The 23,082-nt window shown below is 44.6% G+C and overlaps 1 protein-coding gene across 1 annotated transcript in view; it reads right to left on the bottom strand.

Moving 5' to 3' along the window:
* LOC147029664 (activin receptor type-2A-like) overlaps positions 1–23,082 on the bottom strand; it is a 176,856-nt gene that overhangs the window by 64,268 nt on the left and 89,506 nt on the right. The window contains exon 2 of the mRNA XM_085872135.1: positions 13,142–13,367. Coding sequence (XP_085728261.1) covers positions 13,142–13,367 — 226 coding nt within the window. The remainder of the gene's footprint in view (positions 1–13,141; positions 13,368–23,082) is intronic.

The following is a 23,082-nucleotide window of genomic DNA, read 5'->3' as shown; positions in this document are numbered from 1 at the left end:
CAATACATTTAGTTTAGCCCTATCTCTCAATGGTGAAGAATCACTGAAAAAAATTATCGGATACGGATTTGGATCTTCACCAAAATTGAACCAATTCTTCCTCGTCACACATCCAACATGTCCACCAAGTTTCGATCGAATCCATGCAGAACTTTTTGAGATATCGTGCTATATATCATTTTTGTGCCCTATCTCTCAATGGTGAAGAATCACTTAAAAAATTCTCAGAGTCGGATCCGGATCTGGATCTTCACCAAACTCTAATCAATTTGTCCTTGTCACACACCCAACCTATCCACAAAATTTCATCCAGATCCGTCCACAACTTTTTGACATATCTTATACACAGACAGACAAACACAGAAAGAGGTGAAAACACAACATCCTTCACCTTTGGTGGCGGAGGTAATAAACATGTAAATACACCAAATATGGTATAAATTAGACAAAAACACAAGAGTTTTACCTTTTAAATTTCTGACAAAACAGCGAGGTGGGTGAGGGCAAACATATTACGTACTCGTTCATACTATACTCTGCTGTAAAGAGAAAACATAAGAGTTAGCTCGGTGATGATGATGATAATGACGACGATGATGATGTTATAGGGGGGAGAGTGGAGGTTATAAAGATGTTGATGTAGAACTTGTGATGGCTGTTGGATCATCAGGAGCACAATGAAGGCGCCTGCTGCATTGCCACATCGAAGAAAGGTAAAACAATTCTTCGCCACCTTGACCGGGAGAAGATCTTCCCTGCTTGGACAGGAAGGTACGAGATGGCATCCTCTTCCAAAAGAATCCAGTCTCTTTTGCGTTAAAAACCTGCTTCAGCATAAATCCCTTCACCTTGGTTCGTTCCATGAGGCACGGTTAAACTGGAGCCTTCGGCCCGGGGTGGCTCGTGGAATCGTTGGTAAACTTCCAATGATTTCTCCTGTACACCGGTCCACTCAAAAGCACTTTTTCTGTTTGGTCCTCAATCCAAACATTAAGCGCTTTTTCTATCCCTTCAATATGAGGATCATAGGATTGGAATGAACCTTTCTCACTTTGCTAGCAGGAACCTTTGCACATATATTTGACTCACATGCACACACAAGTAATTCATCGATCCGGTAATGACGGCCCACAAATGCCGCACTTTCACTTCTTGGCAACGTACTGTATCTAACAACTCTATTTCTTCGCAAATTGTCATAACCTTTGTCTGCCTTTTGGCACGATTAATTTTGTCCATCCTTTTACATTTGGGAACCATTATCAACTGCTGTGTGTCGACTCAATCTAAAAGAGTTAGTATTATAGGATATCCGTCGGTCATTTCCTGTTCAATGTCGATGAAGACTCATTATTAAATTTAGCTTCGTTCCTGTATGCTGGTTTGATTATTACAATTGGCGAGAAAAAAAATGCTTGTAATGGGAGGTAATCGTACAGGTGGACGCAAACAATGACTCATGTCAGCTCAAAAAACACAATTGGCCAAAATTAAATACCGCGGTAATGAAATCACAACACAATAGGTTTTCCACGATTAGTGGAAACCCAAGATATTGGAACCCTCGATATTTGAAGGTTTACTGTATAGCATGATATTTCAAAAATTTATTGGGACCAATATGTTCTACTGGATCAGGCATTGCATGGCGGAGGTATGTGCTCTACTGAGTGCACTTCAAGTTTATATTGTGATGTGTTTATTTCTGACTGCCATTGACCTTCCTCTATATTTTCTCGAAGCCAAGGAATCAAAACCTCCTTTTCCCTTCAGCCCTTGGTTTTTAACTATCGTGGAATTTTCCAGGTGCATAACCGCCAATTTGAGGGTTAATTGGATATCGTTTTTGGCCCAATCTCTCATTGGTGAAGAATGAATTTAGGAATGAAAAAAAAAATTTCTCGTATCCGGATTTGGATATTCACCAAAATCCAATTGGTTCATGTTTGTCAAACCACCCATCCTGTCACCAACGTTTCATGCGAATCAGTCCACAACTTTTTGAGATGTAGTGTTATACAGCAGACCCTCCCCGTTCGCGGGGTTAGATTCTTAAAAACCCCCACGCTGGGCAAAAACCTTGATGTGCAAAGTTAAGACCTCATGGGGAATATAGGGTTAGGGGAACCAACTCAAAAATTTATCAACTTTTTTGGATGATGATGATGATGATGATGATGATGATCGTCCTGGGTTCAGGTCATCAAGGTCATCAGACTTTGTGAAGGAGGAGGTGATCTTTGTCTGATTTGCCTTGTTCTGCATAAGGTGCCATGACGGCATCCATCTCGTGCTTCAATATCGAACACCTCTCCATGAAGACTGGTGAAAACCTCTCAAGATATGTATGTGCCTCATTCTGCTTTATCCCAAGTGTTCTCTTTCACGTTCCTCAATTTTATATTATTTTCCCCTCCTCACTTCAAAACAAACAAACAAATATCTTCGCTCGAAAAAAACAAAACATCATTAACTCGTTCTGCCTCTTATTTCCTTCCATGGTTCATTCTTTATTTCTTCCTTTCTCATTACCTCCCAAATGAAGCAATATTCCTCATAATTGAATTAATTTGCTTCTTACTTTAAAAGCTTCAAATACCATTTTATAATGTTTCATTTGCCATATTTCACTAAAACCCCACACATTCTCCTTCTTCATAACTATTTACTGTCACGAACAATCCACAATGTAATTAAAAGACTCGCGAAAACGAAATCACGTGACATCAGGCAATATCACGTGATAACAGTCTGTGCGGCACGATATCTAAAGAGCAACTCAGTCTGCAATGGAGGGCAGTGTGGGGCTGTGAGGTGAGACGGAGATGGGGAGTTGTGTATTCCTCCGCACCGCACCACAGAGCAAGGGACCCATGCCACGATCGGTACATTTTACCACAATAATTCAGCCGCGGTTAAGTGAAACCGCAATGCGGAAACATGCGTCTGGGGTGGGCCTGCTGTGTATCGTTTTTAGTCCTATCAATCAATGGTGAAGAATCACTTAAAAATTATCGGATCCAGATTCAGATCTTCACCGATATTCAATAAATTCTTCCTCGTCACACACTCAACCTGTCCACCAAATTTCGTCCAAATGCATCCAAAACTTTTTGAGATATCCTGTTCAGACAGTCACACTGATAGACAGACAGACAGGGGTGAAAAGATAACATCAGTCCACCTTCACTGGTGGAGGTAATAACTGATTTATTTACAATAAAAGCAATCAATAAAGGAGGGACAATGAGACAAAGCATGAAATGAGCCAAGTGGTCAAATACAAACAAAGAAACAAATAAGCAATCAGTGTGCACACGTACATAAAGCAGAGGTAAAGGTATACCAATTCTACGATAATGAATTATATGAAACTCGAGTGCAGGCAAGAATGAAAGACAAGGAAAGGGTGCAAGGTGTCCATGATGCTGCATGGTAATGCGTCCCTCCAGGTTCAATGTGACGGCAGGATGGAAGCAGGTTCTTGCACGTCAACCCAGGCTGCCCAAAGAGCACCATGGAACCAGTGCATGCAGTGTTTTACCCTTTTTATTTCTCCTGGGAGTTCCACCCCTTCCCACCCCCTTCGCCAAGCCTGATCCGATAATTGGCTGCTCCAACGCAGGTGGCAGCGCAGAGCACAGTTGCACCTGCCTCTTTCCTTCAACCATGCTTTCACGTCCTCGGTGCGTGGCTTGTCAGCGTTTCCATATCCGGAACAGATTGGGAATGCGTGATGATCTATCGGTCCATCTGAAGAGAGACTGCATAGGAACTGCCCTGCGGGAGGGGTCTCTGGGATTGGGGGAGGTCATAACACGCCTTTCACCTTTTCAATCCATCTTTGTTCATTCATCTGGTCATCCATCCTGCCTGCTATGCCTGCTACAAGAGGTTTTATGCCGTAATCCTTTCCTGACTATCCTATGGTTCAGATTCACCACCTCCTCAGTGCATGTTGTACACAACTTGTCTCTGATGGACCCCTGTTTCAAAGCAAATCTAGCCTACTCAAACACGTGAACCAAACAAAAGTTTAACATACTCTTGCTGGTGTTTCACACCCACCCTGCCCCTCTCACATAACAATACCATGACGTGACATTAATTAATTACACAAAGTCACAGATGAGACGCCCTGTCAGGTCAATGATGACGTGGGAGCAGGGGGAGTGGCCGCCAAGTGCATCTATCTATATATTACTAAAACTCTCATTGTGTGTGTGTGTGTGTGTGTGTGTGCGTATATATATATATATATATATATATATATATATATATATATATATATATATATATATATATATATATATATATATATGTATATATATAGTGATGTCCACGGGACTTAAACAGTCCCGCTAACGTAGAATGAGCCGAAACGATGGAGGCGGTTTATCCTTTACAACCCAAAGATGGCGGTTCTAATCGCTCTACCGCAAACGGGACGAGGAAGGTGGCACGAGTCGCTTTTCACTGAGTTAATGATGTTTATTTCTCGAACCAGAAATAATAAGACTCGGCAAGAGGAGGGATCCGGGGCGATTCGACGGGATGGTGGTGTGGGTTCGGGCGTGGGGAAAACACAAACAATTCCAATGGATATACCAATCTCAAACCCTCAAAGGTGCCAGGTACACACACACACACACACACACACACACACACACACACACACACACACACACACACACACACACACACACACACACACACAAAACGTAGCTGGTCCTGGTGGTCAGGCTGGCCCGTGGTGTAGGAGCAACAGTCCCTGGATTGGCGTCGGACGAGCTGGCGTTGCACTCGTCAGGGGCAGGAGACACCGTGGTGCTGTCGACCTCCTGGTGTCGGCGCAAGTCCGCTCACAGCCGCCAGGGAGCCAGTTCTGGCGTCAAGTTGCGAGCAGGAGAGGGAGGCAGGTCCGCCCGCCGTTCGACCCCGTACTCCGAGCCAGCAGAACCCCAGAGCCAACCGAGGTGAGGCACAAGGCACAGCAAGGCCACGAGACACGATGAATTCAGGATCGAATCAGCCCAACAAAACAGCACGCTCCCAGCACAACAGCCTCCACCAAAACGGTTTTTCTTTACCGATCTTCTTCCTCCCCCCCTTTTCCCCGAACAGAACCTTTTTATCCTCGAGTCCTCGTCACTTCCAATCGAGCCGTTTTATTGGCCCTCCGCCGTCGCCTTCCGCCAATCGTGATCACGGGGCGGAGCCATCCGCAGCACTGTCCTGTGACGTCACGGCAAGCCTCCAGGGAATACTAACAGGGTTTACGCAGACACACTTACCCTATCCCGTCTCTAATTACGTGACAATTATCATTTCCCCCTTGAAGAAATGGACATTTACTAGACAACTTATCACCACTGAATTGCTACTTATTACATCGAGATCCTGGTACAACTCGAACAGCATGGCATACCTAATTAAACATCCTAATTACCCTTTGAATGCATACCCCCCTCAAACGTAACACTGCCCCCTCCTCTGGTACCGCAGCTCCTGCAAGGTATATCACAGGCGCTACCGTACCAGCCTTAACACTTACTGACTCACACCTATTTAACCTAACGAAATAAAGTAGGAGGGGCAATGGGCAGCGAGCCGCAGCTAACTTACCTATCCTGCTTAATGTACTACCCCCTTATGGCCTTATCCTCGCCTAAACAATCATTCTTTTTTTTTTTTTTTTTTTTCTTATTTTATCACATGAGAGCACTGAGCGAAGTTGCACTCCATCCTCTGGATCATCGCTCTTGCCCAACACTCTTCCAGTGATCTGGGGAGGGGAAACAAAAGGTTCCACAAAAACACACTTATACTTTACATTCCTACTCTAAGCCTTAACGACACTATTCATGGGATATTTACACTTACCGCGTCCCCCAGTGGATGCCAATAGACCCAGCGTTACCTGCGGAGCCAATTTTCAAATTTGCTTGCCCCAAAATTATGCGGACATCATGCCCTTGCTGTACATGTCAAGTTGTGCGGGATCGAGTGGGACTCACACATCTTCACAACACTCACACCATGGTCATCATCACATTTCTAGGTCATGGTCCCCATTTTAATCATGCAGGCTGAATCCCGTCATGGCCGTGGGGTGGGTTACCACAAGATGATGGGGGCATCTCAGGTGCAACCATGCCCACAGGTAAGCTTTAGTCCAACCCGACGTTTCTCCGCCCCGCTCCCTTTGATTCCCACCCCCATGGTAGCCATCAGCTCTAACCCCGTACAACACACTGGAAGGGGTCTCACTGGCTCCTCTGGCCTTCCTGGGTCGCCAAGGTCCGACCCGCCTTGGTCGCCCAAACAGACCCTCTCCCAGTTGCCTCCAGACACTGTCACCGTTAGCCACCAGGGGTGAATCTCCTTGAAGGGGGTTGCAATTCACGCTCACCGTGAGCTTCAGCAATCCCTGCGGACAAGCACATCATCCCCACCCACAAAACCCACATGACTCCCCCCACCTCATCGGCATTACATGTGACACCTGCATTTCTAACACTTCACCGACCATGACCTTCCCTGTTACCACACCATGTCCAATAAAAAAATCAATGTGTGCACCATACATTTCACTTCTTAACTTAAAACAACTCACACAGCACTTCTCACCCGATCCACGCACCAGCCATTGGACAGCCACTCGTGCCCGCTTTGTTACCAATTACCCACTGTCCCTATTGTCACTCTAAAACCCAGCAGAACTTACAAACCCATGCCAATTTTCCCACAATTCAATTTTTTTTTTTTTTCAAAGGAGGCATTTCGCCACAATCTCACCAGCCGAGCATGGCCCGAAATGCTCAGCCCGATCTAGTCTCCCCGACCCCCGACAGCGATTTCCGGACTCGACCTATGTAACGGCACCTCGGATAGACCTGGCGGTTCAGCAGGAGGATTCATCCTCTCCGGGCTTGAAAGTCTATTGGAGGGTCTCTCCATCGCCGGGTACCGGCAATATCGTTGCATGTGTCCTCTGCGCCCGCACCGGAAACAACTCCCCATAAAAGGCCCCCGTGGGTATCTGTGTAATGTCTCTTCCGGTTCCGGACCCCCTCGGCCATAATCGAATTGCTCTATTGGCTGGGCTGGACCTCGCCGCTTTGGCGCACCAACTACCGAATTACCCCTTATCAAACTTGACAGTTTCTGGCAAATTTCCTGAAACATTTGGGTAATGCCAATTTCTCCCAGCCCCCCTCCCTGATCCTGGATCTCCGCCTGTCGGATCGTCACCGATGGCCTCTCTGGAACCCGACCCGGCCGCCTCCACGAGGCCAGCCTGGCTGCGCACTCAGCCGCTCGGTGAACGGTGGGTGGATCCTGTAACTCCACTAGCGCTCGGACCTCAGGGTCAGGAAGAGCAGCTAAAAATTTCTCTAGTGCCAGTCTGTCCCATGCCTCCACTGTAAGGTCCCGATACGCAATCCTAACTGATTGGTAAATATCCTGTGCCAGCTCCTGCACTGTCTCACCCGGCTTTAATCTGCGGTGCTGGAGCTGGGCCCGCACCAGATCACAGTTCGCTGCGAACCCAAACCGACGGCTCAACGCCTCGCAAATGTGGGAGCTGGTCAACATCCCCTCCGCGATCACGTTTAACACATCTGCGGCTGGTCTTCGCAACGTTGCCACCAAATTCCCTGTACGTTCCCGCTCATTCCACCCGTTTAGTCGGGAAATACACTCAAATTGCGTCAGAAAAGCTTCAAGGCTCCCTGACCTGTCAAAATTTACCAGGGGGATCACTTTTACGGTGGCCCGCTTCCCAGTTTCTCCCTTGTCCGAATCCAGCCCAGGGATCAAACACCCTTGTGGCTGCGTATCCAATTTCGGAGCCCACTGTGGCCAAAGATGTTTTGTGGTGAGGGTCTCATGGGTCAATTTTGCCTCCTGTTCCAAACGTTGAATGGACCGATTCACCTCTTCCCGCAGGATCTTCTGGGCCCGCACAACCTCCTCCAAGGCTCCGTCGCGAGTTTGTAGCTGCTCCTCAACCAACCCGGACTCTCTACTTCTAAAAGACGGCTCTACCAGGCCTTTATCCAAGACTTCATCTTGGCTCATAATTTTATCTTGTTCGTCCAAACGAGCCTCCAATCCTTTTACCTCCTCCGCCAAATTCATCCCTTGCTTCCTCAGCTCTCCCCACTCTTCTACTTGCAGCTGCATACGAGCATCCACACAGGCACGATGACGTTCCAGGCTTTCATCCACTTTATCAACCCGAATGTTCATTGCATCAATTTTATCTTCCAATTTCTTCCGCATATTTTCCCCCTCCAATGTAATTTCTACCTTTGTTTCCTCCAATCTATCCTTGAATTTACTTTGTATTTCCCCCAATTGAACATCCACACACTCCTGCATCTCAGTTTTCATTTTCTCCATCTTTTCCCCCAATTCATCCCTCATTAAATCAATCCGTGCACCCAACTGTTCCCCCATTACCCCCAATTGATCTGTCATTTCTGCCATTTGTGCCCCCTGTGCCATCATTTTTGCCCCCTGTGCTGTAATTGCACTCATTAAACGTTCCAACATTGTCCAGATCGTCATCGCGCCGGCTTCCGGCGCTGCCGGCTCCGTTACGGGCGATGAAGCACGGTCCACGCTCGGAATGGGGGAGGTTCCAATCCTACCCCCGTCTCTCCCTTCTTCCCCCGACTCGCTGCCAGACACGTGGCCTTCCTCCTCAAACATCTGCACATCCGCCATAGTGCAGAAGTCCCGTTTGCCGCCAATTAAATTTAATTTGAAAAATCCCGCCAAAATTTTACCGCGCTCGCGCGCTTTTCTGTAGTAATTTTATATTCCAATTCGTGGCGAGATTTTAATCTTGGTATATTCTCCCGATACCAAATATAATTTAGAGGGGTTCGAACATCCAACACCCTGACACCAATGTGACGTCCACGGGACTTGAACAGTCCCGCTAACGTAGAATGAGCCGAAACGATGAAGGGGGTTTATCCTTTACAACCCAAAGATGGCGGTTCTAAATCGCTCTACCACAAACGGGACGAGGAAGGTGGCACGAGTCGCTTTTCACTGAGTTAATGATGTTTATTTCTCTAACCAGAAATAATAAGACCCGGCAAGAGGAGGGATCCGGGGCGTTTAGACGGGATGGTGGTGTGGGTTCGGGCGTGGGGAAAACACAAACAAATCCAATGGATATACCAATCTCAAACCCTCTAAGGCGCCAGGTACACACACACACACACACACACACACACACACACACACACACACACACACACACACACACACACACACACACACACACACACACACACACACACACACACACACACACACACACACACGTAGCTGGTCCTGGTGGTCAGGCTGGCCCGTGGTGTAGACGCAACAGTCCCTGGATTGGCGTCGGACGAGCTGGCGTTGCGCTCGTCAGTGGCAGGAGACACCGTGGTGCTGTCAACCTCCTGGTGTCGGCGCAAGTCCACTCACAGCCGCAGGAGAGGGAGGCAGGTCCGCCCGCCGTTCGACCCCGTACTCCGAGCCAGCAGAACCCCAGAGCCAACCGAGGTGAGGCACAAGGCACAGCAAGGCCACGAGACACGATGAATTCAGGATCGAATCAGCCCAACAAAACAGCACGCTCCCAGCACAACAGCCTCCACCAAAACGGTTTTTCTTTACCGATCTTCTTCCTCCCCCCCTTTTCCCCGAACAGAATCTTTTTATCCTCGAGTCCTCGTCACTTCCAATCGAGCCGTTTTATTGGCCCTCCGCCGTCGCCTTCCGCCAATCGTGATCATTGGGCGGAGCCATCCGCAGCACTGTCCTGTGACGTCACGGCAAGCCTCCAGGGAATACTAACAGGGTTTACGCAGACACACTTACCCTATCCCATCTCCCTATCTAATTACGTGACAATTATCATTTCCCCCTTGAAGAAATGGACATTTACTAGACAACTTATCACCACTGAATTGCTACTTATTACATCGAGATCCTGGTACAACTCCAACAGCATGGCATACCTAATTAAACATCCTAATTACCCTTTGAATGCATACCCCCCCCCTCAAACGTAACAATATATACACATATAGACAGTATATATATATATATATATATATATATATATATATATATATATATATATATATATATATATATATATATATATATATCCACATATCCACACACATACAGACGGTGTATATATATATATATATATATATATATATATTTACGAATTTACCGCCCGCCCAGCATGCGGACAGCCGCTTTAGCCAATGGCGGCCGTCTCGCCCACCGAACGGACAATTCAGTCGCGACTTTCCGGAACAACGCCGGAAACTAGTCACGGGTGTGCTCCAAGCGCACACCATGGCCTAATCAACACTCCACCCGCGCGCGACAGGGTCAATCGCCGAATTATCGATATACCTAAGTATTCGCGTGGGCAGACCACCGAGAGACCGTACCTTAGCGAGGTCTGCTTGGACACGAACCGCTTAAGCAGTTCGTTCCGTTTTGCGATAACCGAGTGGTGTATTATCGCGAGACCTCGCTGGACCTAATTATTTTATCGGATATTAAAAAGCCCGCTAAGTTCCGAGAGCAATACGGCGGTTCAATGGGGAAAGGGGACACAACGAACTGGTTAACATTTAAACACGCACATTTATTCACACACATATGCAGTCAGGTATGCAAAACACTAACATGCACGTATACAGGAAAGCAATGGAATTGGCGGGAAGGGATAAGACGCGAGCAAGACAAAGCACTACAACCGTCTATTATTTATTATTCACAAGCACTTAAACAGTTCTACTTGTGGACATGGCGCCACAACATTCACACAAATAAACAAGGAAAGACCCCCTCAAAGACAAGGGGGTCAGACTGGGCCCGTAGGCCTTTATAACGTGGAGCTTGCCGGACCGAAGGAGTTCCACGAGACCGTTGCAGGTTACCTCCACCCTCGAGGTGCCTCGATGGGGCGACCCGCGACGCTCCTTCCCCACAGCAGCTAGTGCAACCGGGGTTGCGCCCAGGCCTTGCCAAGCGGCCGGGTGATTCGGGCCTCAGCCGGCGACGCGTTGAGAGGAACGAACGGGTTTTGATGCTCTTCCAAAGTTGATGCTCTTTGTAAGAACCCGCCCGTTCCTCAGCGATGCTCGGACTGTCCCGAAGCCCGATCACCTCAGACCGTTTGGCGGTGGCTGGCGAGCTCTCTCCACACAAGCGTGCAGGTCTGCGCGGCACAGCAGGCTCAGCCACGCTCTCCGTCTCGCGTGTCATCCGCTCTCCTGGACTTCGCCCCCGCCTGTGTTTGCCTTCGCCCCCCCCTTCCTGGACTTCGCCCCCCCACTGACCGACTCCACTGGCGCTCTGCGCAGCCTTTTATAGGGCTCAAGAGACGAGATCTGACCTCCGCTCTTCGACCCCCACAGGCCCCGCCCCATTTTCTCCTGTGATCCGAATTCCGAGGCAAAGCTTCCACAGAGCGGACGTGCGCGAGATCACCCAAACTTGCTCGGAGAGCGGACGTGCGCGAGATCACCGTCGCTGGCGCCAACAAAGAAACCCTGCGTCTGTTTGCAGCGACGCTGTTCGCTGGGAACTCGCCGTGGCTGGCGCAAAGATGGCGGCATTTGCGGAGTTGAAGGTGAGGCGATGTTATTCGGGTGGGGGAGATGCGGTTTAGGAGATGGTGGGGAGATGTTGTTGTTATGAAAGTGGTGTGGAGAGGGTGGTTGGTGGTTGACGTGGTGGCTGGTGGTTGACGTGGTGGCTGGTGGGTGGCGTGGAGAAGGTGGTTGGCATTGTGGCGTGGTGGAGAAGGTGGTTGGTGGGTGGCGTGATGGAGTAGGCGGTTGGTGGGTGGCGTGATGGAGAAGCTGGTTGGTGGGTGGCGTGATGGAGAAGGTGGTTGGTGGGTGGCGTGATGGAGAAGGTGGTTGGTGGGTGGCGTGATGGAGAAGGTGGTTGGTGGGTGGCGTGGTGGAGAAGGTGGTTGGTGGCTGGCGTTGTGGTTGGTCCAAAACAACGATAGTAAAGAAAAACAGCTAACTCAAAGATCACAGCCCCGATAACACGAATAATCCCCTTTAAACATTGGTGGGGAAATCTATCTGAACACACACTTAGCGATATAACTGATCTTGGGGATATCCTTTATGGTGTCCTGTGAATTTCCACAACCGTAACAATATATATATATATATATATATATATATATATATATATATATATATATATATATATATATATATATATATATATGGATCTATGCTTCTAAAATTCAGAGAAAATGGTACATGATAGCGCAAAAATTTTAGGGCCACCTTACTCAGAATTCTCCTGCGGTGTGCAGTATCAAGTTTCGTTCAAATCAGGCAATGAAAAAAAATAATTAAAAAATCAATTCCCGATTCAGTCAAGTACTCTTCGTGAGAATTTGATCAATGCAAACAACCTCAGCGGTATAGTTCGCTGGAGCTATCTTTATTTTTTCTTGAAATGATTTTTTTTTTTCATCAACTGCTGTCAACGGGAACCCAACGGGTTCACGTGTCGTCGAGTAACTATTAAAATTATCTGCTGGGGCTGAACTTCCTTATGCTGTACTGTGCTGATAAGTTCTAAAAGGCCAAAACATGTCTGCAGCTATGCTATTTTCTCTGATTGTGGGATTTTGAACCACTACCCATAAGGCTAGATTCGTGCTACAAAATGTCACACACAAATACGTACGTGCACGCGCACACACACTCCACAGGCCATGCACCACATTGACACAACATGCACGTAAAGAGGGCGTAAACCCATCGGATATTCAACAGCGGCAAATTTCTGACCTTCCACGTGCAAATTTCTAAGCGCTGTGCAAGTGTAAAATCAAATTTCCTGCTCCTCATCATGCATATCAAAATACATACATCATAGATGCACAAAGAAATCATCTGCACGGAACATTCACTTTATGGTGCAAGTACAGTATATGCACCCACCTACAAACTTGGAATCATTTGCAGAGCAAGGAATTTATTGGAAGTAATGTTGATTTGGAAGACAGGCAAGAAAAAGGAAGATTTGAAAGCAATGAAAGGCTTTGCAATGACAATAAAGGTCAACAAACCTGTCATAACAGTTGAAATCATCCAGCCAGCATCCTTGCCTCTCCAAGCGGACCAAGCCTGAAGAGTTTCTCCAAGTTGAGTAGCAATGAACCCGCTTCTCGCTGTCACCCTCACACAGCTCAGTGCTACCATGAAGACTAGATCCACCAATCATTTTCCCTGCTCCGCTCCCATTGAAATAGACACATTTACGTGTCTCAACAATCGCCCCGACAGCTGCCAGTGCTGGTACAGGAGGGGAGGGAAGAAAGTGTGTTACATCGTATATCCAAGGTATTGCAGACATGCAGACAAAAGTAGTCCTCACCTTAATTCAGTTCTGCATAACCAATGTACAATACTAGTTTGAAACTGAATTGCATTACAAAAGGTGAACCATTCCAATGATCTTCATTGTTGGTGTAAAAGTTCAAAATGAAGAGCACTGCAGAACTGTCAGGATAATGCTTTTAAGTTGGAATTCTGAAAGGACAATTTCAAATCTTAATTGCAAGTGGATTTTATGCTGAGTAAATAATGAATTATCAACTGATTATAACGCAGAATTTCTGAGATGTGATGGGCGAAGGGCACTCCAGGCGGATTCTCGCAAAAAAACCAGTAGCCTGATTGGTTGAATTTGAACAGGTCACATAAACATGGACAAACAGTTTCTTCCGGCGCTAGTGAGTCTTTTCCCCGCAAACAGAGGAAAAACATATGGGCCAGCAGTCGCCCTCGAAGAAAGGCCATATTTTAGGAGTTTAATCGACCGGCCGTACACAAAGCTACAACAGGTCTCATTTGAAAACGGGACATCTCAGGAACACATTCATCCTGTTGTACTGAATATTTCTTGTGCGGTCTATGAAATATTTACATTTGAACGATACCCCCGTCCAAATTTTTTGACCATTTCCAAAAAAAATCACGTAATTTGAAAACCTAACACCTAACTTCGATGAAAAGCACCCCATTCTTACATATTTGGGATTAAAATGTTCAGAATGGAGAGGACTATAATTTTGTATGACACCTGAATCAATATACGTCCAGCTCTGTGCTTTTAATGTCAACACTGAGTTAATATGCTCCAATTTCAGGATCGCCTCCTCCGAAAATATAGACATTTAGAATATTACCATGTTCAGTATTCACACTTTAAAAGAACAAGGAAGACATTATAACAAATAACTATATACCTATTGTCCTATCGGTTGCAACATGTACAAACACAAAATCTATCCTCAATCACAGGTGAAGAAGGTTCTTATTTGTTCTCTTCTCTGAAACTACAGAAACAATCTCGATGAAACTCGACCACCACAAACTTCATCACCCATGATGTACCAAAGGTTATCGACTGCATAAAAATCTGCGCTCAAAGGGGTCTATGGGGGGGGGAGAGAACTGACCCCCCAAAATAGGTATTTGCTCTCTTCTCGGGAAACTACACACACAATTTCGAGGAAACTTGATCACAACCTTCATCACCCATGACGTACCAAAGTTTGTGTATACAAACACCTATTTTTTTAATGCTGTGTACAAACTTTAGTACATCACAGGTGATAAAAGTCGTGGTGAAGCTTCATTAAAATTGTGTTATGTGTGTAGTTCAGAAAAGAGAGCAAATACCTATTTTAGGGGGGGTCAAACCCCCATCCCCATAAACTCCCTTAATGAGCGCTCAATAAACTTTACATCACATTTTGATGCACTCAATAAACTTTGTTACATCACAGGTCATGAAGGTTGTAATCAAGTTTCATCAAAATTGTGTATGCAGTTTCCGAGGAGAGAGAAAATACCTATTTTGGGGGACAAAAACCCCCCTGTAGATCCCCTCAATGAGCGCAAATTTTGATGCAGTCAATACACTTTGGTCCAATACGGGTGATGAATGTTATGGTCAAGCTTCATCGAAATCAAGTGTGTGGTTTCGGAGGACACAGCAAACACCAATTTTAGGGGGTTAAAAAACCCCCGTAGATCCCCTTAATGAGTGGCAGATTTCGATGCGGTCAATACACTTTGGTACATTACAAGCGATGAACGTTGTGGTCAAGTTTCATCAAAATTGTGTCATTTCGAAGAGGACAAATACCTATTTTGGGGGTTTTCAGACCCCCCCCCAACATCGACCCTTTAAAGAGTGCAGATTATGATGCGGTCAATACACTTACATTAGGCATCAGATTTGAAGCTTGTGGCCAAGTTTCATCAAAATCGTGTGTTTGGTTCAAGCGATAATGACTGCAGTACTGACAGACTGACTGACTGACTAACTTATCGACAATCGCATAAGCTCACCTGACTAAAGTCCAGCTGAGCTAAAAACACTGAAGAAACGGCACTCTGTGTTGAGGCGCGGAGGTGATGGTCATGTTTAACCCTCAACAAGTTAAAGATCCCCGGGGAGGTTAAATATCATGGATAGGTCAGCTTTGGTCTTATTTACTCTCTCCCACCCGTCTCCCTCTCTCTGTATTCCCGTCAGCAAGGCAACAAGTGGTATTTTTTTAGTCCTTTATACGTGCTCAAAGTACGATAAACTACACAAACACAAAGGGTACTCAGACCTCAATTCCAACTACAAAAATCGACCCCATATGGGTAAATATATTCTTACTTTATCTATATTATAAGAGAGATGATTGTCTGTCTGTCCTTCACCATTTTTCTTCGAGATGGCCAAACGTATCTTCGTCAAACTTTGAGAGGTTCATCCATCACTGAGTGTTGGGGGGTGTTTGAGAACTAACATTAAAAAAAAAAAATAGTTCGATATTTTCTTTTCAAATCACTCTATAGTGCCAAAGCCTTTGTAGATATGTTAAAGGCAACATTAAATGATTCCCGACCACATTCCTTAGTGGGTGGAGGGAAGTATTTTTGCCCCCCACCCCCCCAAAAAAAAATCAAAACAAAACAACAACATTTGATTTCTTCAAAATGCCAACAGGATCAAAACAGCACCAGGCAACACCGACCGGGTACCCCGTTAATACACCATAAAATTAAACTAGGCATACTTGCTGAGGTTCCACAATCCCACAACGCATTAGTAAGATGAAGATCCCATTACCAAATGTCTAATCCTTATTGTGGTTGAGAGCATTCATGAGGGGCAAGGTTTGTCAGTGTGCAGCAAATAAAATATTCGTTTGTAAAACTTTGCAGGTTAGAGAAGCATGGTGAAATACATCGTTTAACATACACAAAGTAAAAATTATATATATATATATATATATATATATATATATATATATATATATATATATATATATATATATATATATATATATATATATATATATATATATATATATATATATATATATTGTTACGGCTGTGGAAATTCGCATTACACCATGAAGGGCCCGTAGGTGAGATATCTCTAAGTACATGTGTAGTTAGCCCAAACCCGTTGTATAGAGGGAATTTATGTGATTCATCCAGGCTGCGACGCTTTGAGATAGCCGTTTTTCTGTTCTATCTTTATTTTGAACCAACCACGTCTCAACCGCCATCACACAACAACCACCACACCAGCCATCGTCACCAACTGCAACCACGCTCCAACCCTCAGACAACAACAACAACGCCAACAGCCACAACCTTAACCTTCACAACTCGCTCCCACATCATCGCATCACCGCCATTCCCAAACGGCACCATAACCAAACTACCACCGAAAACCCTCCACCACCTTCGCCTCTCTCCTTCTACGGCCATTCCCGCACCACCTGTGAACACTGAGCGTCGGGCTCTCAGGCCCGTTCGGCGATTGGTGCCGAACGCACCGAGCCGCGAGCGCAAATAGCGGCCTTTCCGAGGGAAAATTCGGATCAGGAACGCTACACGCCCACTTTTGCTCCGTCCAATTAGCAAGCGCGGGGCGGCTTGGCCCCGCCTCCAGGCGCGTCTGTGTGAAATCGATATATGCAAATTCTAGGATCAGGGGAGATTCACGCCCCCTTTCCTCCGACCAATGGGCGAGCGTGGCTCCGCCCCCGAGGTCATCCTGATCCGGATATTTGCATATTAGCTGCTCCTGCCGGCCTATAAGAAGACGAGCGCAAGGCAAATGAAGTCAGTCGAGTCGGGTGGCGAAGTCATCAGAGTGTCATCGAGTTGGGTTCTGGAATCGGCTGAGAAGAGTTGCGGGAAGAGGCAAAGGAGCTCGGGTCCGAGGCGAGAAGGACGGCGGTCGGCGACGAGGTCGCGGTGTGGGATCGCTCGTCGCGGGACCCAAGCCAGACAGCCATCTCCCTCCCCCAGGACATCAACAATTCCCCCTTTCCCCCGCGCTGAGATAGTGCAAAAAGGGGGCCCCGTTCCCACTCCAAACGTCGTGCCAACGAAACCCGCCAAGGAGCACGGAGTCGGGGCACAGCCACGCGGCCACATCTGCGGCTCACCTGCCAACGCGTCACGAGGACGCGGGTAGGACCCCCCCGGTCTCGCGGACCTGGCCGCTCCTCCAGGTCATGCGCACAATTGGCCTACAGGCCTGTCTGCCCCCTTGTCTATGAGGGTGGCTTCTTTCCTTTGCTTTTATGTAAATGTGTTTTGGCGCCGTCTGTAAAGTAGAATTGTACAAGTGTTACCGTGTGTGCGCGTAGTCGGTAGTAACTCTGCGTCGTTGTTGCTTTTGTTTTGGTTGCTATATGTGCATTTTGACTGTTTGGCTGTATATATGTGCTTTCCGTGTGCCGGGAAATAAATGTGCTTTGTGTGAACTGTTTTCCCGTTTCGCTTCGTCTTTTCTTTATTGACCCTTCATCCTGCTTCACGTAAAGGGTTCGTAGTGGGCTTAATACGCCCGGTAATTAATCGGAACCTTCGAGGCCGACGATAACACCACTCGGTTATGACTGTAGCACGGAACGGACCGCTTAAGCGGTTCCTGTCCGGAGTCGACCTGCGGCGAGGTACGATAGCCCGGTTTACCATCGCGTGGGTACTTAGGTAGGTCGAGTTTGGCGAACAACCCTATCCTATGCGGGTGGCCGATTGGCACGATAGTGGTGAGGTCGAAAGGCCCACCCGTGACTGGCTCCGGGCGATGGTTCCCGGAGGGTCACGACTGAATTGTCCGTCCAGTGGGCGACGCGGTCGTGATTCGAGTGACGCGGCCGTCCGCACGCCGGCAGGCGCGAATTCGCAACATATATATCCATAAATCAACAGGCAGTGCCCTGCTTGCTCAGTTTCCTTTTCATCGTTTTGCAGTTATTCCAACCTCTCCTTATTCCTTCCATGGAACAGACTGACTGGTGTGCACGCAGAGAGAACAAAAACACTCTTCTTTGCACATCATATTTAGCCGACCAGCTTAAATCGGAAACGCATCATACAAATCCCCTTTTAAAATCTTCAACTAATGATGTTAGTTATTCTGCTTTTTCTGATCTGGATTTTGTGTTGGATTTGCAAGATAAAACTAGAACGGGCACTCATAGAGCGCATACCTTCGCCGCTACTACTTTTTTTGTTCTTGGTATGAGTGTGGGGAACTGGTTTCATATGAATGGTCTTATGACACAAACCACATATCTATAATGTCATGACCCCCCCCCCCGACTTTCGGGGGCTACGGACTCAACAACAATCAACTCATGTCGTTTTGGCGGGTCTTCACTCGCAAGCTCGGTGAATACAACGTTTCAACAAGAGAAGGTAATCTCGTTTGATGCTGGTTTCATGCAAATCGAATAAGAATTGACTGAGTTATGCCGAAAACCGCATATTTTTCAAGGGCGTGACCCCCCCCCCCCCACCATGAATACCCCATGCAATTCTCAATGACTTAACTTGACCAGCTTGTTTAGTCCACTGCATGATGATGGCATCCCTGAACAATGAACATGGTCCATTCTGTTCAATTCAAAACAATTTGAGGCCAATGTACTCCAGTAAATGTTTCGATTATTTCTGTCCATCTGATATTTTGGTCTACCTTCTGGTTATTCCAGGGCCTTCTCTTGGTTGCCAGTTTGTAATTGCTGTCCATTGGTTGTCTGTTCTCCTTGCTACATGTCCAGCCTAGTTACATTCAAGTTATTTGATTGAGGCCAGAATGTCAAGTAATTCGAATGCATTTCCAATGTGTGTAATCCTTACTGTGTTGCTCATTAAGCGGAGGTCAGACGTCACTCAGATAACTTCAAAACGAAATGCAAAATTATTTTTCTTCTTGCGATTTGCATATTGGACCAGGATCCATTCCACTAGTTACATCATTACTGGGCTGCACCGCTTACACATTGGCTCTGTACAATAAGGCAAGGATTTTGGATTTGTTCATAGTGCCGGTGGTAATCGACTACTCTTTTGCAAAAGACAACATCGGATTTTTAACGTCCATCGACCAATGCCGACAGATGGTCCCCCTGGCTTAACATCCCATCGTACGGATGGTGCACTCATTGATGGAAGCAACATCATACCTGTGAATCACCGATCTGGCAGCTTGGAGTCGGGTCAAGAATTGAACCCAAAATAGAAAGGCTCATTGAATAAGGAATGTGAATTACGAATGAAAGTCTATATGCATCAATACACACACCTTGCATACTTTAATCCTTCAAGTCTCAAATTAAATTTCAATTGCTTCACGACAAAGAGGAATAGAAAGCAGCCATGCTTCACATCACTATAATATAGGCAAAAACTGCACATCATAGCATTCAATTACGCTTTCACGAGCATTAAGGCATCGATAAAATGAATGAAATGGGCAGAAAAATCCCCCTATAGAAAAACCCAGCCCAAAATAAACAAAGATTTTTTTTTCAAATGTGGAACTTTTTAGTGTGCAAAAAGGAGTTGCAATAGGAACTTGAAAAATCAGATGGTTTGCCGTTACTATTACACAGTACATCCTTCAAAGATCGATTCTCTTTAACAAATTGCTTTCAGATATTACATTCGAGTTTTGATCCAATGTGTTGTAAAATTGCTCCTCCTGTCCTCTCCTACCTCTGCCCTGCCCAAGCCACTTGAGGTCAACACCCTTCTTCTCGAAATACTCAGCTGTTCACCCTCCCAATCAAGCAGACCAGTTACCTACCTTCATTCCGTCCCCATATTCTACCGACTGTGGAACGGTCTCCCTGTGTCCGCCGTCGCGTCCTCACTTCAGTCTTACAAATGCGTGGCCAATCACTATCTCATGAGCTCAACCATGCACAACCAGGATCTCGTCAACACACACCGATTCTTTCGCATTCTGTTCCTCTCCGAGAAATTGTTACTCGTTTTGGGGTTAGTGTTAGTTCTCCTTTCCTCCTTGTGTATGTCAACCCCCCTCCCCCCCAAAAATGAAAATCATTCCAGACAGAAAACGTACTGTTTTTAAGGACGTCATGATGGACACATACAAGAGACATGAATAACCAACTCATTGTGTTAAATAGGCTGGTGTTGCAGACGGGTAAAACGGTGGTTAAACCCAGAACTTATATAAATATATATATATATATATATATATATAAATATATAAATATATATATATATATATATATATATATATATATATATATATAATACGAGTAAAGGTGCCCGTCTTGGACGGGCATCACTGGCAACTTATGGTAAAAGACAGATAGCATGAATGTATTTTAAACAATATATTATATCATTTTTATCCATTGATTAATTATCATTCAGGTTTTCCCCTTCGACTGTCCCGCAGTTGCTCCACTTCGATGACATTACCACGTAGTTTAGTGACTACACAACGTGTATCATTCGTGAGTTCCGGAGGATCCATAGAGCGCATTAAAATTACAGGGCACCCTACTTTAAAGTGATCCAAAAGGCTGGATCAGTTTCGTCTACATATTCATATCTTGTAGATTTTAGCTGGCCGGATCAGTTTCGTCTACATATTCATATCTTGTAGACTTTAGCTGATTCTGAAACTGTTAACAGCATGTCGATCGGATGGTTCTGTGATTTTCTACGGTAGTAAACAGAAGTACGACTTAAGCCTGTATGCCACTATGCGGAGACCCGAGGACCTAATATTTCACAACAAACTAAAAACTCACAAAATTTGAAGATATTTTAAATAAACAATTTATTATAATATCATTTAAATATCAATTTTATCCATCTAAAATATGAATTGTTCTGTACAGCTATAGTTGTTCTCCTGGGATCTGCGCATCCATCCACGATCTATGTTCTAATGAAGTGCAGTAGGAATAATAAAAACAGCACCGTGCGGGAGTGTAGGTAATCTCTCCAAAGCTCTCGGAAAGCCTTAAAATGCATCACGATCTGTTTGATTGTGAACAGATATACGGACGGACGGACATCGAGACCGGTTTTATTCGGTCATCATGAAGGTACCGCTTGATATTACGCATTGAAATAGAGATATGAATACTCAAGTGAGTTAATATATGTCTATGATTGATAGCTTATTGACAGCTCAATAACATGAGCAATTTACTATGGCGTATAGTGATTACTAATAACATACTCTACAAAAGGTTTTACAAACTCATCTTAGTGGTCCTCTAAAAAATGGGAAACATTTTTATTTCTTTTTTGTGCAATAATTCGTCCCATTTTGCAAATGGAGAACATGAACTGTTTAACTACCATAATCATCAAAACTAATTTTGAGGGGCCTCTTAAGGAAGACAATAATATCATCTATATTAATATTTCGGCACGCCCCTTTTTTTGTTCCACCATCAGATTACTATATATGTCAAAGCTTGTTTCATTTCATGCAGTAACAAAAATCTGATGGTGGAACAAAGAAAGGGGCGTGCCGAAATATTAATATATAATATAATAATAAGAAGATTCAACTACCATAATCATCAAAACAAATTTTGAGGGGCCTCTTAAGGAAGACAATAATATCATTACTATATATATATATATATATATATATATATATATATATATATATATATATATATATATATATATATATATATATATATATATATATATATATATATATATATATATATATATGTCAAAGCTTGTTTCATTTCACGCAGTAACAAAAATCTGATGGTGGAACAAAGAAAGGGGCGTGCCGAAATATATATATATATATATATATATATATATATATATATATACATATATATACATATATATATATATATATATATATATATATATTTTCGGCACGCCTTTATATATACATATATATATATATACATATACATATATATATACATATATATATATATATATACATATATATATATACATATATATATATACATATATATATATATATATATATATATACATATACATATATACACATATACATATATATATATATACATACACCTTTAAACCTCTTTGAATCTTTATCGAAACTGAATTATATACTTGAATACTGAATAACACCAATCACCTTAATATTTCCAAAAACCATGCAATATATCAATATATAGCATGACAGAGTGTGGCATGTGGGAGCGTTAATATAGAGTGAAGACGATCCCACCAACATGGCTACAGTGCCTAAAGAAAGTCTACACCCCTTTTAAAATTTTTCACCTTTTGTTGCCTTGTAGCCTGGAATTAAATGGCATTAAATCACTCCCCCCCCCCCATCTTTATTTACACATCATAACCCACAACTTCCAAGTGAAAAAAAAATTATACAAGTTTCAGAAAATTAATTTAAAATACCAAACTATAATGTCTTGCTTGGATAAGTGTTCACCTCCCAGAGAAAAGCAATTGTAAATTAGCTCAGGTGTAACCAATCACCTTCAAAATCACACATCAAGTTAATTGGCCTCCACCTGTGTTAAATTGTAGTGATTCTGATTATTTCAGCATAAAATCAGTGGTTCATGTAAGTTTCCTTTGCTGGGTAGTGCATTTCACAGCAAAGACTCAACCATGAGCACGAAGGAGCGTTCAAAAGACCTCCGGGATAAAGTTGTGGAAAGGCACAGATCAG

This window comes from Eptatretus burgeri, chromosome 3, assembly GCF_056783735.1.
Source record: "Eptatretus burgeri isolate ZD-2024b chromosome 3, Ebu_testis_v1, whole genome shotgun sequence".
In the NCBI taxonomy this organism is placed as follows: Eukaryota; Metazoa; Chordata; class Myxini; order Myxiniformes; family Myxinidae; genus Eptatretus; species Eptatretus burgeri.
This window is presented reverse-complemented; position numbering and strand designations above follow the sequence as displayed.